This window comes from Desmodus rotundus, chromosome 3 (assembly GCF_022682495.2).
Source record: "Desmodus rotundus isolate HL8 chromosome 3, HLdesRot8A.1, whole genome shotgun sequence".
Lineage (NCBI taxonomy): Eukaryota > Metazoa > Chordata > Mammalia > Chiroptera > Phyllostomidae > Desmodus > Desmodus rotundus.
Genome location: NC_071389.1, coordinates 26,121,761 through 26,138,200, shown reverse-complemented (window position 1 = coordinate 26,138,200; position 16,440 = coordinate 26,121,761). Strand labels below are relative to the sequence as shown.

General features: G+C 58.8%; 1 protein-coding gene across 1 annotated transcript; it reads left to right on the top strand.

Moving 5' to 3' along the window:
• Positions 1-509: 509 nt before the first annotated feature.
• Positions 510-15,394, top strand: COL9A2 (collagen type IX alpha 2 chain). Its single transcript, XM_053921336.2, has 32 exons — positions 510-674; positions 1,851-1,925; positions 3,367-3,402; positions 3,487-3,549; positions 4,529-4,582; positions 4,705-4,740; positions 4,836-4,859; positions 5,171-5,224; positions 5,503-5,556; positions 5,673-5,720; positions 5,960-6,016; positions 6,099-6,152; positions 6,443-6,496; positions 6,853-6,906; positions 7,018-7,071; positions 7,190-7,243; positions 8,284-8,337; positions 8,774-8,827; positions 9,060-9,113; positions 9,975-10,019; positions 10,409-10,462; positions 11,059-11,112; positions 11,377-11,430; positions 11,518-11,589; positions 11,851-11,886; positions 12,010-12,054; positions 12,146-12,178; positions 12,349-12,495; positions 12,775-12,829; positions 13,153-13,341; positions 14,137-14,214; positions 14,607-15,394. Exons 1-32 carry the CDS (start codon positions 603-605, stop codon positions 14,804-14,806), a joined length of 2,067 nt encoding a protein of 688 aa, XP_053777311.1. The 5' UTR covers positions 510-602; the 3' UTR covers positions 14,807-15,394.
• The last annotated feature ends 1,046 nt before the right edge of the window (positions 15,395-16,440 follow it).

Here is a 16,440-nt window from a genome sequence, read left to right as displayed (position 1 = left end):
ACAGGGTGGATGATCCGGGAAGGGCTTCGGGATGTTTTAATACGAAAGAGGCCTGCTTGTTTGTGTGTGGAGAGGAACCAGGTGGGAGGGGGCTGGACAGAGCCTACTAAGGGGTTCTGGAGTCCGCTCCACCTGGAAAGAGGACTGACCCAGGCTCGCAGGCAAAAGTGGGTAAGGACGTGGGGTAAGGGATGGGGCGCGGGCTGCGGATCAAGGAGAAGGTGGTGGGCCCCGGAGGTCAGGCTGGAGGGGGGACCTTGGCAGTCCTCTGCCTCCACACACAGAAACAGGACCGTGGCCTCCGTCCTGCTCTGCGCCGCTCCTCTGAATACAACAGGGCAGGGGCCTCCTGGAAGTCTGGGGCGAGGACGGAGGGTGGGCGCTGGCGGCTGGATGCAGCGGGGCGGAGCTGGGCGGAGGGCATCGGCTTCCCTCCAAGGATCCTCTCAGGTGACAGACCCCGCGGGCCCCCAGCCCCGCCCCGCCGCGTATTCAGGGGGCCGGGCCGCTGCGTCGGAGAGCAGCCGGCGCGGTGCGCGGAGCCTCAGCCGTCTGTGCGCGCGTGGAGCCGAGCCCCCTTCCTCCTCCAACCCGCTGCTGCCATGGCCGCCGCGGCCGCCTCCCGCAGCCTCCTGGTCCTGCTGCAAGTGCTCGGGCTCGCCCTCGCGCAGATCGTAAGTCCCAGGGCCATTCTCGCGCCGGGGTCTGGGGAGCGGGGTCTGGGGTCCGGGGCCCAGAGCCCAGGCAGGAGTTTGATGAAGGACTTTGCCTGTCCCCCACTATGACCCTCCGTAACCTGAGGCATCGCTTCGACCAGTCCCGAGACGCAAGTCCCCTCGGTAGGTGTACATATAGGGTGCATCCCCGCACCGTGCGGATGAGCCGGGGAGCCAGAAGGACCGTGTCCTGAGATGCTCAACCCTGCCAGGGACAGCATCGTGGAGCAGGAGCTGGCGCTGGCTCCTGGCAACGCGGCGAACCCAGGTGGCGTGGGAGACAATGGTGCCCATTCACGGGGCTCGGGAGCCTCCGCCCCCCCGCCGCCTCCCAGGGGGCACCCGCTCCAGCCAGACGCCGCTCTCGGTCGCCGACTGCCTCTCCCCCGGGCTCGCGCGCCCGCGTATCACTTCCAAGGGCGCCTGGGGCAGCGGGTCTAACGGGACGCGGGCGCACAGGGGCAGGGCCCGGGCGCCGTCTAGTGCCCTGTGCGGTTTGCAGCTCTCCTGCGGGGCTGCAGCCTAAGTAAGGAGGGCACGGGCACCTGGCACGCGCGGAGCCCCTGCCTGGGTCGGGGCTGGCTCCCCCCACCCCCCAATAAGAGGGTCACCAGAGGGAGATGGAGGAGCGACGCAGTAGAGAGGTGCTGTGAGTGGGAGGAGAGAACAGGCTTCCGTTCTCTACGCCCCCCTCAACCGCCCCTACTTTCCCTTCGGGTTTTACCCTCACCAGGGGAAGTGGAGAAGGTACATACTCACTGCCCGTGCTTGTTCGTTGGACATCTAGAAATAATAATACGAGCAACCCTTCACTGTATTATCTGTGACTTGTTCAAGCCATCAGCATCTCCATCGATTCCTCACCGCGTCGCGAGGGCAGCGTGGCACAGTGGAATGCTGGCTCCACCACTCACTCTGTGACCTTTCGTAATCTCTGTTAGCCTGTTTCTGTAACTGCAAACTGCGCTCGTAATCGAACGCGCCTCACAGCTCTGCGCATTGAGTCACATACCACAGGCAATGGCACACCGCACCTGGTACAGCGTAGGTTCTCAGTAAACGCAAGTTTGCTGCCCGCGGCATGCCCAGCTCCCTGCACTGTCTGAGGGCTGCACACTCTCTGTGTGTTTTCAGAGAGGTCCGCCAGGAGAGCGGGGTCCCCCGGGCCCCCCGGGGCCGCCGGGAGTGCCTGGATCGGACGGCATCGACGTGAGTCTCTAGCCTGGGACGGAAGCGGGCGGGAGGTTGTGGACAAAGGGAACTTTGTGTGCGTTGGGGGCGGGGACAGGGCGGGTGGGTTCCTGGAGATGCAGTGCCCCAGGTTGCCAGCAGGCGGCGCCGGCCCGGGCCACAAGGAACCCATTTGTTCTGCAAAACCCCCAAACCAGGCAGGAGATGCAGAGCCGATTATAGCTGCCCACAGACAAGGAGCTGCTGTGCTGTCTACCCCACCACACTCACAGCGATTCCTTATCCCCTTCCCCACCTTTCCCTTATGTTTAAGGTGGGAGACGCCTGAACCCCTCGCGCTGCCCACTGGCACGTCTGGAGGCTTCTTCAGGGTAGTTTGGGAGCCTTGGCCAGACCGCTGACCAGCAGGGGCCAGGCTCCTGTCTGTTCCTTTTGCATTTCTTTCCCCGATTTAGAACCAGCTGGGTTTGTTTCCTGATCTCCCTAGCACAGTGAGAGTTAAATACCTCATTCAGGAAGCTCCCCCAGGAGGTCAACTCCATGTTTATCCATCTGGACAGACTTCTATTCAGCCTGGTGCCCCCACCCCAAACACGGGGCGCTGGGTTCCTGCCAGCTCCCTGGCTGCCGCACGCTCTGAGATGCCTGGAGGCCTCTCTGGGGCTGAATCTGACTCCAGGCTCTGCCTGTCCTCCACCAAGGGATCTTTGTCACAGCTGAAAGGAGGCCCTTCCTGCCTTGGGAAGTTTGAATCTGTCCCCTTCATCCACCCCTTTACCCGACCCCAGTCTCTTGTTTTCCTGACCCCAATCCAGAGGAGACCCACTGCCTACTTCACTCACCTCCCCTTCATGTTTTTCTAAAGGTTCCTTCTGCTTTGGCTGGTGTGGCTCAGTGGATTGAGCACCGGCCTGCAAACCAAAGGGTCGCCAATTCTATTCGCAGTCAGGGCACATGCCTGGGTTGCAGGCTGGGTCCTCAGTTGGGGGAGTGCGAGAGGCAATCATACAGAATCAGTGTTTCTCTCCCTCTCTCTCTCCCCCTCTTCCCCTCTCTCTAAAAATAAATAAATAAAAGCTTTTTAAAAAGTAAAATAAAAGTTTCTTCTCAGACTTGCCCAAATCCAAGAGGCACCAGCTCTCCAAGGTAACCTGGAGCCCACAACCCCATCTGCGGTCCCATAACCACTGCCTTACCCGCACTGGGGACCAAAAACCATGTTGACACTGCTCTCACCTGCCTGGCTGGGATTGGTCTCAGTGGGCCTATGATAACTTTTTTTTTTTTTTTTTGAGGGAAATGGAGCCATTTTTCTAAAAGTGTATGGCTGAGGGAACCCAGGACAGAGGAGAAGAGAGCGAGGAGACAGGCATGAGGGACTAGTCAGCCAGGGCCTATGTGTGCCCACTTGGGGTAGCAGGAGCCAGCGCATGCTGTCTCACCCACTTGTGTCTTGCAGGGTGACAAGGGGCCCCCCGGGAAAGCTGGCCCTCCGGTGAGTGCTTTTTCCTCTTTCGCCTTTGACTTTTCCAGTTCTTTCCCTCCTCCCGCTAATATTTGCTCCACCTCTGTTTTCAAGGGACCTAAGGGAGAGCCTGGCAAACCAGGGCCAGATGGCCCGGACGGGAAGCCTGGGATTGATGTGAGTAGCCTGACTCCAGCATCTTCCCAGATTTTTTGTTCGGAGTGGAGCAGCGGGAGGAGGCTCTGCAGCTGTGAGCCCCCTTTCCCTTCACATGCCTTGTGATGTCCCAGGAGCACGAATCATGGGCAGATGGGGTCCAGAGAAGGGGTCAGTTTGTCTGCAGCAGCCAGGATTTAGTCTCACATTTCTGGCCTCCAAGTAGCAGACTGAATACTGTGGGCGGAACTGTCCTGTACACCCCGCGCTCTCCTCCTCTCTTCCCCTCCCCACCCCACCTGGGTGCAGCTCAGGAGAACATGATTTGGCTGATCCTAGAGTTCCCAGGGTCCCTGAGGTCACAGGCTCCTGGACACAGCCAGGGCCATTGGGTAGTCATCTGGTTGGGAAATACACATGGCCAGTCACTGAAAGATGGGAGGAGGAAGAGGTCCCCATGAGTTGCCTTTGCCCTGCTGGCTCAAGAGCTGCCCACCAGAGCTGCACCCAGCCCCCAGGCCCCTCCAACTTATCCACACCCTGCAAAGATCACAAAGCACATTGCCTTCCACATTTGGAAGTCCTCAAACATCCTCACACATCCATCAGTCCTCACACATCCACCCAGGGAGGTAAGCATGGTTATTAGTCCATTTTGCAGGGGAAAAACTAGGGCTCTGAAGAAGTGGCCAAGGGCAGACATCAGGGAAATGATGTCTAAGTCTTCCAGACTCCTAAACTAGGAGGCGTGAGCCTGAGCTAATCAACCTTTCAGTCTTGGTTTCTCATCTTTCAAAAGGAGATAATCCTTCTGCTTGCCTGCCTCCCAGGGTTATTGTGGGAACTGGGGAAAGGAAAGCGATGTGTTGAGGCTCCTGGCCCTGAAGGAATAGGGCGAAAAGCAATCTGGGCCCGCACAGGAGAGACCTCTGTACCTGCCCTGCCCCATGGGTCTGGGAGCAGGTTTGCCCCTCACTAATCTACCTTCCTCCTTCCCCAGGGTCTAACTGGAGCCAAGGGGGAGCCTGGCCCCATTGGGACCCCTGGAGTCAAGGTAAGTGGCCTGCTGGGGACACAGCAAGGGCAATCTAGAACCAGAGTTTGGGAGGGACTGCAGTAGAGAGGAGCAGGGACCCAGGAGCCCCAGCCTCTGAGCCTCTCCCATTGCTATTGCAGGGCCAGCCTGGGCTCCCAGGTCCCCCTGGCCTGCCGGTGAGTATAGCCTGCATAGGCTTCAATGGCCCTGTGTGGATAGGGGGGACTTAAAGTTGGGGCCGTCAACCCAATCTCCTTTCCTTGTGTTGCAGGGCCCTGGCTTTGCTGGACCTCCGGTAAGATCTCAGGGGTGGGGCAGGGTCCCAGAGACTCCCAGGAAACCATGATAGGGGACTGGCCATAAGGGGGAGGGGCCAGCATGATCGGTGCTGTCAGGAACGGGCAGACTTGCCAGAGAACTCTGGCCCAGCCCACTCTGAGCCTATCCACTGGCTGTGGGATTCTCTGGTTCTTCAAGCCCAAATCTGCCAGTCTCTCTGGGGTATGGTGCAAACGAAGTAAAAGGGGGAAGGGTGCTCGGGCACCGGCCCTTACCTTTGTGCCTGGGGGGAGCTAACCCTCTGAGGCACAGTGTCTCTGCACCTAGGGACCGCCTGGACCTGTTGGCCTCCCTGGTGAGATTGGAATCACGGGCCCCAAGGTGAGCCCAGCCACCCCTCTTGACTCTGCCTCCTGCCCTCTGCCTCCAAGCCTGCAAACTAGGGGTCTCTCCAGGAGTTGCTGGGCCTGCTTCTGGCCACCAGGGAGCTCCTCCAGGTCTGGGGCAGACACCCCTCCTGCTGAGCCCACCCTGTGGTAGGTCTTCCATGGAGACCATCCCTGGCTGATCAGGCCTTGAGCTCCCACAAGAGCCCAGATCTCAGGTGACCCAGAGGGGAGGCTAGACAGGGGTATGATTTAGGTCTCTCTCACTTCCAGGGGGATCCTGGACCAGAGGGACCGGCAGGCCCCCCTGGCCCCCCTGGGAAACCGGTAAGTGTCCTCAGATCTCCCACATGGTAGTCTGCGTAGAGGAAGGAGAAAGAGCTTGAAGCAAGCCTGGGTGGGGAAGGTTGGGGTCAGGTTTCACATCCACACATCTCCCCCAGGGCCGCCCGGGAACCATCCAGGGCCTGGAAGGCAGCGCGGATTTCCTGGTGAGAGGGGGTCCTGGGGCGAGGCTAATGCAGGGAAGGGGCGGGTCAGGTGGAGACTTACGGAGGTGGAGATGGCTTGGGTCTGAAGACAGTGGGTGGGAGATGGGGAGGGGCTGCGCAGAGTAGTTCAGCCGGGTGGGGTAGGAGGAGGGTTTGGGAGCTGGCAAGATGGGGAAGCGCTGTCCCGCTGGCCTGAGGCCTGCCCGTGACCACAGAGCCCTGCGGGATTTTCTTTCCAGTGTCCAACCAACTGCCCGGCGGGTGTGAAAGGCCCCCAGGGGCTGCAGGGAGTGAAGGTGAGCTCCTGGTCCTAGTCTTGGGAGGGCGGAGCAGGTGGTCAGGTGGGGACCTCACATTGAGCCCCTCCTTTTCCTTTAGGGGCATCCTGGAAAACGGGGGGCTCTGGGAGATCCCGGCCGCCTTGGGAAGACAGTAAGTGTGAGGGCAAAGGGCCACGGGGGTGGGGCATGTGGGGAGGACCCTACTGGGCCTCCCTTCCTCCTCCCTTCCCCTTCCCCAGTGGTCTGTGGGGGCAGAGCTCCGAGCTGGGCAGCAGAAGGCCCATGTTCCAGGTCAGTGTATCCCTGGGCAGGTCCTTTCTCCTTGCTGGGCCTCCATTTCCCCATCTGTCATATGGGATTGGAAACGGATGGTATCTTTGGCTGCCTGATACTTGTCTGTCCATCTGCCTGCCTGTCTGATCACCCATTCCTGCCCTCTAGGGTCCCAAGGGAGATGTGGGTGCCTCTGGAGAGCAAGGCATCCCTGGGCCACCGGTAAGGAGCACTTCCTCTGCCTCCTCTCCTCGCCCTAGGAGACCTTAGGGGCTGGTTCCCCTGCTCCAGCCTCTAACTTGGAAAAGAGACACCTGTGCCCAACCGGCCTGTCTCTGGGTGGGGAGAGGGGGGTAAAGCTGACTGTCAGAAATTGGGGCACAGAAACCAAGGCTGTCAGTCAGCAGACTCGGCTGGGGCCCAGGTTCTGCCACTGTCCCTCCCTATCTCTCTGAGCCTCAGTCCCCTCTGTGAGATAGAGACTCAGGGGAACATTGTGGACAAGGGGGTGGGGGCAGAGAAGGTATCATGAGGTGGGCCTTGCAATTGCCATTGCTGTCATTCTTCTGTCCTGACAGGGTCCCCAGGGTGCCAGGGGCTATCCAGGCATGGTGGGACCCAAAGGGGAGACGGTAAGTGAGTCTGGGGTGGGGAGGGCAGTGTGTCCTGCAAGAGCTGCCCCAATGGCCCTCTGGCCTCTGGGATGCAGCCAGGGCTGACCTGCACCCGCTTCCTCTCCCCAGGGTCCCCGTGGGTACAAAGGCATGGTGGGCTCTGTTGGCGCCGTTGGGTCACCGGTAGGTCTGCTCCTGCTCACTCCCCACACACCTCCTCCTGGCTGGAGTTCCCAGGGCTGAGAAGGGGGTGCAGCTCCCCCTGGGCCCACTAACTTGGATTCCCGTTTGTCCTCGCCAGGGTGAGGAAGGTCCACGTGGGCCACCAGGCCGAGCTGGGGAAAAGGGCGACGTGGTGAGTCCGAAGGCCCCTCTTGGCCAGTCCGGGCCCCTGGGGAGCACTGGGTGGGACTCAGCTCCCCCTACAGCTGCTGTGTCTGCGCACACGGGGGTTACTCTGGGCTTCTGTACACCGGGGTGTCTGGTTTGGGGGAGGAGCATCTGTGCCCAGCGCCCAGTCAGCTCTGCCAGCCGCCACTCCTTGAAGCCCTGCCTGTTGCTGATCAAACTCAGACTTTGGGAGAAGCCAGGAGATCCAGTCTCACGGTCACTGCAGTCAGACAATTAAATTCCAGCAAATCAGCCACGGGACTAATGGGATTTGGTCCAGACCCCAGTTCTCTCAACTTTTTTAAAATTTTAATTAATAGACTTTATTTCTTTTGAGCAGTTTTAAGTTTACAGAAAAACTGAACAGAAAGGGTAACTATCCTTTTTTTAGTTTTCAAGTATACACAGAAGTAGAGAATGACATAATGAACACTTCGACACACTCTCGTCACCCTTCCCTCCTTCCCTTTGGTATCGCTCTGCCCTGATACTTCTTCTCAAGCAAATCTTAACATCATGTCATTTTACCCCTAAATACTTCTGTATCTGTCTCTTAACAATAAGCACTTTATCTCACAGAATCACAATATCATTATCACACCAACAAAATTATTATCAAGTATTCCTTAACATCATCAAATAACCAGTCTGTGTTCAGTTTTTCCCAATTACCTCGAAAGTGTCTCCTCAGGCTCTAGTTCAAATGAAGACCCAAACAAAGCCCAGGTGTGGTGTTGCGCAGCGTGGCTCAGTGAACGCTGGCTCCTCCCCCCACGCCCCACCCCGCCTCACCCCTTCTGTTTGGCACTGACCTCCACTCCCTCCCGCTGGGTCCAGGGCCACAAAGGCACTCCCAGGCCCTTTTCCTCTAGCCCCTGCACTGCACACCCTGTGCCAGAGGGACACCGAGACCCAGAGGCCACTGTTCTTAGCTGTTCCCTTCTGTGAACAGCCAGACAGGGGTTCAGCATCCTGAAGGTGACCTCATCTCTATCTACTTTGCAGGGAAGCCAAGGTTTTCGAGGACCCCAGGGAATAACAGGCCCAAAGGGAGCAACTGTAAGTGGCCCAGGCCCACCCAGCCAGAGGGCGGGGACCAGTCAACTCCGTCCAAACCCCAGAGAACAAGCCCCCAGGGACTCTAGACTGAGCTCTGTTGCAGGCTGGCTGGCTCGGTCACCTTAAGAAATGCCCTGTTTCTATGCCTCTTCTTCTTTAACCTGTAAATAAGGTGATGATGTAGGAGAGATCATGGAAAGCGTGCTGCAGTCTGGGCCACCTGCCACCCACAGGAGGGAAGGACTGCGGTCTAGCCCCCGAAGTCCCGTTCCCACTTCCATTCCCCTCCCTCGGTTGACTGGTGGGGCTTCACAAGATGACCAGACCACTTCCTGCCTGCACACTCACTGCAGCTGCCACAGAGGGACACGGGTGGGTGACCTGACCCCAGGCATCTCCCCACGGGGAGTCTACCTTCCACTATCCTCCTGAGCAGGGTCCCCCAGGCATCGACGGCAAGGATGGGACCCCAGGCACACCTGGCATGAAGGTAGGAGTGGAGGGTGCCCGTGGGATTGGGGCAAGGGTCAAGGCCTCTCCTAGCGCAGGCCCGGAGCCCCATCACACTGATCTTGGAGGCCCGGGAGCCTGGGACCCTCAAGTGTGTCATCAACACACCCCCTCTTGTCCCCGGGCCTCGGTTTCCCTGTTGCATTCTGGTGGAAGCCATGGACCCTCTGGTGGAACTCTCATTTGTGCCTCTGGTTCTCTGTCTCCCCCAGGGCAGTGCAGGGCAGGCGGGCCGCCCAGGAAACCCGGGCCACCAGGGCCTGGCGGTGAGTATGGGGAGGCAGCACCGGGGCGACCCCACCGCAAACTGCTGCTTCTCCCCCTCAGAAAGGCCAGGCGCTCTGTTGCCCACCTACATCTCCATGGTGGCATGCATGGCTGATGAGGTCAAAATCTACACACCCGGGGCACTTGCTCTAGTCCTTGTCCCCACCCAGCCCAGACCTCATCCCCAGCTCTGTGGTCTCTGGCCTGGCTAAGGCCTCATCATTTGGATAACTGCTCCAGCCTGCTGTTTGGCCGTTCCAGCCCTCCATGTCAGCCAAGTAAGATCTGACCATTTCCCCGCTCCAGCACCTTCCATGGCCCTCATTGCCTCCAGAAAAGTCATTCCACCCAGTCTGTCAAGACACAGTGACTGAGTACCCAAGGCACCCCAGTCACGAAAAGACAGCTACAGCCCCTGTCCTCACAGCTCATCTCAGCATTCAAGGACAGCCATAATCAGCCCAGCCTACCCTCCCCGCCTCCTCAGACGGTGTCTTCTACACACCTTCTGGGAGCCCGGCCCATGGGAGCCCCCCCAGCCTGGCTCCCCGCCGAGGGGTACTGAGGCCGAGGCCTGCTAACATGCCCATGTGTGACAGGGTTCCTGCGTGCACTCACGTGTGCCTGTGAGCACATAGAGTGCTCCTCTTCTGCCGTGGACCACCAATGCCTCTCTGCCCCCTCCTCTCCCACCATGGCTTCGGGGCTGGGTATAGTCAAGTTCACGATGCCCAGGTCTGGGCCTGCTGCTGTTCACCTCCCACAAGAGCGTTGGGGACCCGAATCAAGGGTGGGAGGCAAAGCACAGATGCACGGCACTGCCGCATGCCCGGGCAGAAACCAATGTCAACTTTCTACAGGGTGTGCCAGGTCAGCCGGGGACAAAAGGAGGCCCTGGAGACAAGGTGAGGTGACTTCAAGCTGATGGCAGAATGGCTCCATCTGAGCAAGGGAGCCTGGGGGCAAGGGACCAGGGGCTTGTCATAAAGACGGAAAGGCTCGGGCCTCACCCCAAGCTCAGAGACTCAGCTGTACACAAGTTCCTCGGGACTAACCATGTCCCTCCTGTCACCCCTACACCTCATCCCAGCTCAGTGAGACAGGATGGCCTGGCTCCGAATCAGGAGGAGAAACAAACAGGAATACCAGTGGAGCCCAGAGGACGTGACCAAGAACACTCTCTCCCTTCCACAACTCATTTGGTTCCAGAGTCTGCTTAGGGTTCATTGGGCTTCTCTACAACCAAGGGCCTGACTGGGCCACCCAGTCTGACCTTAGACTTGTTTTCCTGCAGGGTGAGCCAGGCCAGCAGGGCCTCCCTGGATTCTCTGGTCCCCCTGGGAAGGAGGTAAGTGCTCTCTCCTTTAACACAAGGGCTCTTGCTTTGCCTCCTGCCCCAAGCCCGAGGACCCTGCACTCAGCTTATGGGGTCTGGGTGAGACTGAGGTAAAGCCCTAGAATGGGGGTGCCCTGGGTGCCAGCCAGGACCTGCCACTGACCCACTAGCCCAGGGAAAGCCCCTCTCCTCTCTGTACCATGCAGTAAGGGTAGAGATGGGTTCTGTTCCGGGTGTGACCTCCCCATATGACCAAGTCGACGGGGGCTAAGAATCTAGCAGACAGAATCATTCATTCATTCATTCCATAAACATCTACCAAATACCTGCAACTGTGCTGAGACACACAGTCTCCTACTCACACAGAGTTTGCAGGTTAGCGGAAGACACGGACATTAAATAAATGACCACATGATAACTAATTACAATGGCGTTGAGTCCTAAGAAGGAAAAGTACAAAGACCTGAAGAAAAAAAACAGGGTGTAAGGGGAAGGCTTCCCTGATGAATCAAATTAGCTGTAACTCAAAGATGGGTGGGTGTTAGCCAGGTGTGGGAGGGAGGGGCCCCCCAGGCCTTCTGCTTACCCCCAATTTCTCTGTCCCCCAGGGAGAGCCAGGGCCTCCAGGAGAAATTGGTCCCCGAGGCATCATGGGGGAAAAGGTAAGTGCCCAGCACATGGCTCCTCCCTGGGGGCCTTTGCAGCTGCTGGCTCTGCTGGGCCCGGGACCTGGGTCCTCCCAGTGGCTCCAACACTTGCCCAGTCCTATCCACCCAGGACAGGACTCCCCCAGCCCGGGCCTCAGTTGGTTTGTCTGTGAGGTGGACTTCCATGCGGGTGATGGCAGAAATGGAGGGTGCCCCGACTGTGCAGGGGGAGGCTGCGGGTGCTGGCAGCCTGGGTGTGACCCTGTCTTTCTATTTCAGGGTGACCAGGGTGAGAGGGGACCAGTGGGACAGCCAGGCCCTCAAGGACGGCAGGTAAGTGGGGGTGACTTAGATTGGCAGTAGGGAGCATGTCTGGGCACCTCATTTGACTTACTCCTCTGAGTTCTTTTTTTTTTTCAGGGCCCCAAGGGGGAGCAGGGGCCCCCAGGGATTCCAGGACCGCAAGGCTTGCCAGGCATCAAGGGAGACAAGGTACCAAATGGCGCCGGAAAACACCTGAGAAAGAGGCCGTAGGACCGTGGGGGTGAGGGGGTGGGGAAGGAGCGCAGATTCTTACCGAGCTTCCAAATCTTCGCAGAAGAATTACCCTCTGTGGGTCCCAGGGAGTCCTGAGGGGCGAGGTGGAGCTGCAGAGGGGGGTGTGGCCGGGAGCCGGGGTGGAGGGACCCCGTGGACCCTGCCCTCCCGGGAGAGGAGAGCTCACCAAGTCCTCGACTCCCCCGCTTTCTCCAGGGCTCCCCAGGGAAGACCGGGCCCCGCGGCGGAGTGGTGAGCACCAGCGCCTCCCCTTCCCCGGGTTGGAGACGTCCCGGGGGTCGGGAGGTGGGGCGCAGGGTGGGGGTGTCCTGCTCGGCTCCAACGCGGCTCTGATTCGTGGTTCTTCCTTTGCAGGGCGACCCAGGGGTGGCCGGCCTCCCAGGAGAAAAAGGCGATAAGGTGAGCCCGTCGCAGGGGGGGCGGGTTTCAGTGGGAGCAGCAGGTGACCGCGGCCCCCCCACCTCGTGACAGCGCTTCCTTGTGCCTGCAGGGAGAATCTGGAGAGCCGGGGCCCAAGGGACAGGTGAGCCCTGCCCCAGCGCGCCTTTCTCCTCTCCCCCCTCTCTCCCCTCCCCCTCCCGCGTCCCTCCGCGCTGCGGGGGCTGCGGGGGCGGGGCCTTCGTGTCCGAGCTTCTCTCGCCCCCTCCCCTCCCCTCCCTCTCACCCCGACTCTGCTCCCGCCCCGCCCGGCAGCAAGGAGTCAGCGGAGAACCTGGCTACCGGGGCCCCAGCGGGGATGCGGGCGTCCCCGGGGTGCAGGGCTACCCCGGGCTCCCCGGCCCTCGAGGACTGGCGGGAGACCGCGGCGTGCCCGGACGGCCCGGGAGACAGGGAGTGGCGGTGAGTCGGCCCCCAGGCAAGGCAGCCTTCCAGCTTAGAAATCTCTCGGGAGCGCTGCTTCTGTCCGGAGGCTGGGGGCTCCCACGGGAAGCTCGCGCCCCTGGGGCTGGTTCCAAGGCCCAGACCAGAGAGGATGGGCGTGGGTGCGGCAGGAGGGATTTCAGTCAGATGCTGAAAATACTTCTGGGGAGACACTGGGAGCAGGGAGGGGTCTCAGGGCACAGGAGCAGCAGCCCTGGCCGCCAGGGGCTTCTTCCTGAAAGGCCTTCTCCGCTTCAGGGCCGAGATGCCAGTGACCAGCACATCGTGGACGTGGTGCTGAAGATGCTGCAAGGTGAGGGGAGGAGCCGGCAAGCCCTTGCTCTCCCGGTCAGGGCATCGGCCCCTGCAGAGTCACTCCAGGTGGTCTTGCCCCACTGTTGGGAGTCCTGCGTGCTCATTCCAGCTCTGCCTCCAAGGAACTGGGGACCTTAGATTCATTGCTGACCTCGCCAGACCTTTGCGGTCTGCAGACCAGCGAGGAAGGACGGGATTAAACACGGGGCTTTTCTGTCTGCACACCCAGGGCTCAGGGGCTGTCAGGATGCTGTGCCTTCCCCAGTTTCTCTGGGCTGCCACCCATGTCACAGACCTCTCTACCTCCCTCCCGCCCCCCAGAGCAACTGGCAGAGGTGGCTGTGAGTGCCAAGAGAGAAGCCTTGGGTGCAACCGGCATGGTGGGTCTTCCTGGACCCCCTGGGCCTCCTGGATACCCAGGCAAACAGGGACCCCATGGGCACCCTGGCCCTCGAGGCGTTCCTGGCATCGTGGGAGCCGTGGGCCAGATCGGCAACACAGGGCCCAAGGGTGAGTGCTGTTGTGTGGTGGGGTGGGGCCAGGTGATGGGATTTGGCCAAGGCAGTGAGGCAGACGGGCTGCTTAGCCTCCTGTTTTCTCTTTCTCCGCAGCAGATCGATAGAAACAAAAGCATTATTCTATAACTTTGGTTTGGGGGAGTGTTGTTTTTGTTTTGCGTTTACTTAGTGTACCCCATTAACATCTTTCCAAGGCTCTGGAAGTGGGGAGGCAGATTAACAAAACAGTGAAGTAGGCAGCTTGAGAATCACGAGACGGGTGTGTCCCTCCACTTGCTGGTGGAGGCCTGCGCACAAGTTACCTGTTGATCTCCCTGGCTTTAGATTTAGCACCTGTGAAGTGGGCATATGCATAGCGACAGCCTCACAGTGTTGTCCTGGGGATTCATTCAGACCGAGGTAATTCACCTAGAGCTCTCAGTCCCCTGCTTGGCACGTGGCGAATGCCAGCTGTCCTTGAACTTTATTGGCTGAAAACAGGGTGGGGCAGAAGAACGTTTACAGTTGTGAGTTCGGGAAACAGTTTATTCTTGTATTATTATTTATTATTGCATCATTTTCCATATGAACAACTGCAAGTGTACTCTTGCCCCACCCTGCAGTCGTCCACCCTTTGTCCGGACCACCTACATTTACCCAGTTCTGGGGTCACTCCCAGCATTCCCTGAGTGTAAACTAGCACAGAAAAGGAATAATCACGGGGTGTGAAAAAGAAATTAAATAGCGACCAAAGTAGAAAAAACAGTTTCCAATTCTGAAAAACGAAAGCCCCCATCTTTCTCTGTAGGAAAACGCGGAGAGAAGGGTGACCGGGGGGACGTGGGACGTGGACACCCTGGGATGCCGGGGCCCCCAGGAATCCCAGGTAAGACCTCAGCCCTGCCCGGACAGCAGCTCTGTCCCTCAGCTCCGGGATGACACCCACAGACAGCTGGGTCCCTTCCATGGAGGCCTTGTGCTCAGCCCACTCGGCGCCATACACACCCAACTCTTGCATCCGTTTGGAGCACCCAGAGCCTCTGGGTGGGGTCTTCCTGGGTTGCACTGAAATCTGCTTCATGGAGGGAAAGGAAGGACATTTGCTCCCAAGGCTCACTGACTGGGAGCTGGGAGTGATGGACAGTCGCATGTGTGTCTGGGGCAGAGTCCCTTCTTCCTGTGGTGTCCTTGGCTTCGTTGTCCCCACCTAAACAGTGGGACTTAGGAGTTCTAGAGCCAAGAGGAAGGCCTGATGTCTTGACCTTCTCCCTTTCCCAGGACTCCCTGGCCGGCCTGGCCAGGCCATCAATGGCAAAGATGGAGACCGAGGGACCGCAGGGGTTCCAGGAGAGGCCGGCCGACCTGGCCTGCCGGGCCCTGTGGGGCTGCCAGGCTTCTGTGAGCCTGCAGCCTGCCTGGGAGCCTCAGCGTACGCCTCCGCACGCCTCACTGAGCCTGGATCCATCAAGGGGCCGTGAGCATCAGGCCAGGACAGAGCCCAGCAGGCATCCTGGGGGAAGGACGAGGTCCCCTCTGGGTGGACTTGCACCCCATCCCTCAGCCCAGGACATTAGCATTCCCAGGACCTCTGTCTGGGACCCAGGAATCCTGAGGAAAAGAAAATTCTAACCCATGAGGGAAGGGAAGGGAGGGCATTGGAGTGGAAAGGTGGGGGCAGCAGGCAGCGCAAGTGTCTCGGGGAGCCCAAGCTCGCAGAGGATTGAGTGGCTTCCCTTCCTGGAGCACCACTCAGATTCGTCACCGAAACAAGTACCTCCGTGATTTGTGCCATCCTCCGCTGGCCTTCTTGGCCCTGGCGCCAGCGGGCTGAAGTCTCTGCTGGTTCCTGATCCCTTTTCACCCCTCGGGCTTACTGGGTAACTGCTGATGGGTGACTATGAGGCCATCCTTAAGTCAGCCCCACTACTGCCCCCAGACCCCCTCCCATCTGAGTATTTAAACACCTGCGTCCCTTCTCTTTCTGGCATCTCTCTCTCCCACTGCCCTCCCCTAGACCCACACAGGTGTTTCTGAAAATAAAAGCCCCCAACTTGGGCACAAACCAGGGTGTGAGTTGTTGGGCTTCATTTCTCATGGAGTGGGGATGGGCCTCCACTTCCCCGGCAGGGGGGTCAGGGTCTCTTCTCTGGAAAGGGGAGGGAGCGGAGGGGGTGGTACCTTAGTCTGGGTACATCCTGGTGAGCATTAGGACGGCATGCATGCAGTGTTGAGGAACGGCTGTGGGGAGAGCCTGGGGGCGGCCAGGACCGTGAACAGCTGTGTAACTAGGCAAATCCTTTCCCAGCCTTTGAACAGCGGTGGCAAGGACTCAGCCAAGCCTTTTTATCTCAGGAGACCGGTGATTGTCAACCAGTGTGCTGCAAGAATTTTTAAAACATTCCATACCTGACTGTTTAGTCAGGGGCACTGACTCTTCTCCCTTAGATGGCCAAATAAAAAAACGACAACAGCCAGCACAACGACAGCTGTCCGGTGTGAACGCCCTGGCTTGAACCATAAACATAGGTCAGGTAACAGAGCTGCATCTTACTGGCCACATTGTATAATGAGATTGTGTCTGATTGGTTAATTCTTGGTACCAGAAATCCTTACATACAAGTATAGGCAACTGATTTTTTTTTTTAAGTCACTTTGGAGCAGCAAAAAGAGTAGGTAATTACTATTACCATTATTATTTTTTGTAAATCAATCAAAATTACTCCTATTTTTTGTCCGATTGGCAAAAAATGTATTTTTTTGGTGTACAGCACAATTTCAGCTGTCAGTGTGCCATGACATGAAAAGGTTGAAAACCGCTGCAGTGGAGCATGCCTCCGGCACACGGGGTCCCCTGTGAGTTTTGGCAGGCACTGTGTGCCGGCCCTGGGGCGGGAGCTGGGGCAAAACACTAGAAGACGTGTCTTACCTTCCAGGGGTTCCCAGGCTCCTGAGGAAAAGGCATGGATCTGGACGATGAGAGCAGAAGTGACATTCACACCACTTCCAATAAGGGGACATGGACACCGGCTCCCATCTGATCTGTGCCCCTGGGGCTCCCAGCCTCGTTGCTTGGTAGGCCAGCCAGGCCGCTCCAAGCAGCAGGAGCAGGGAA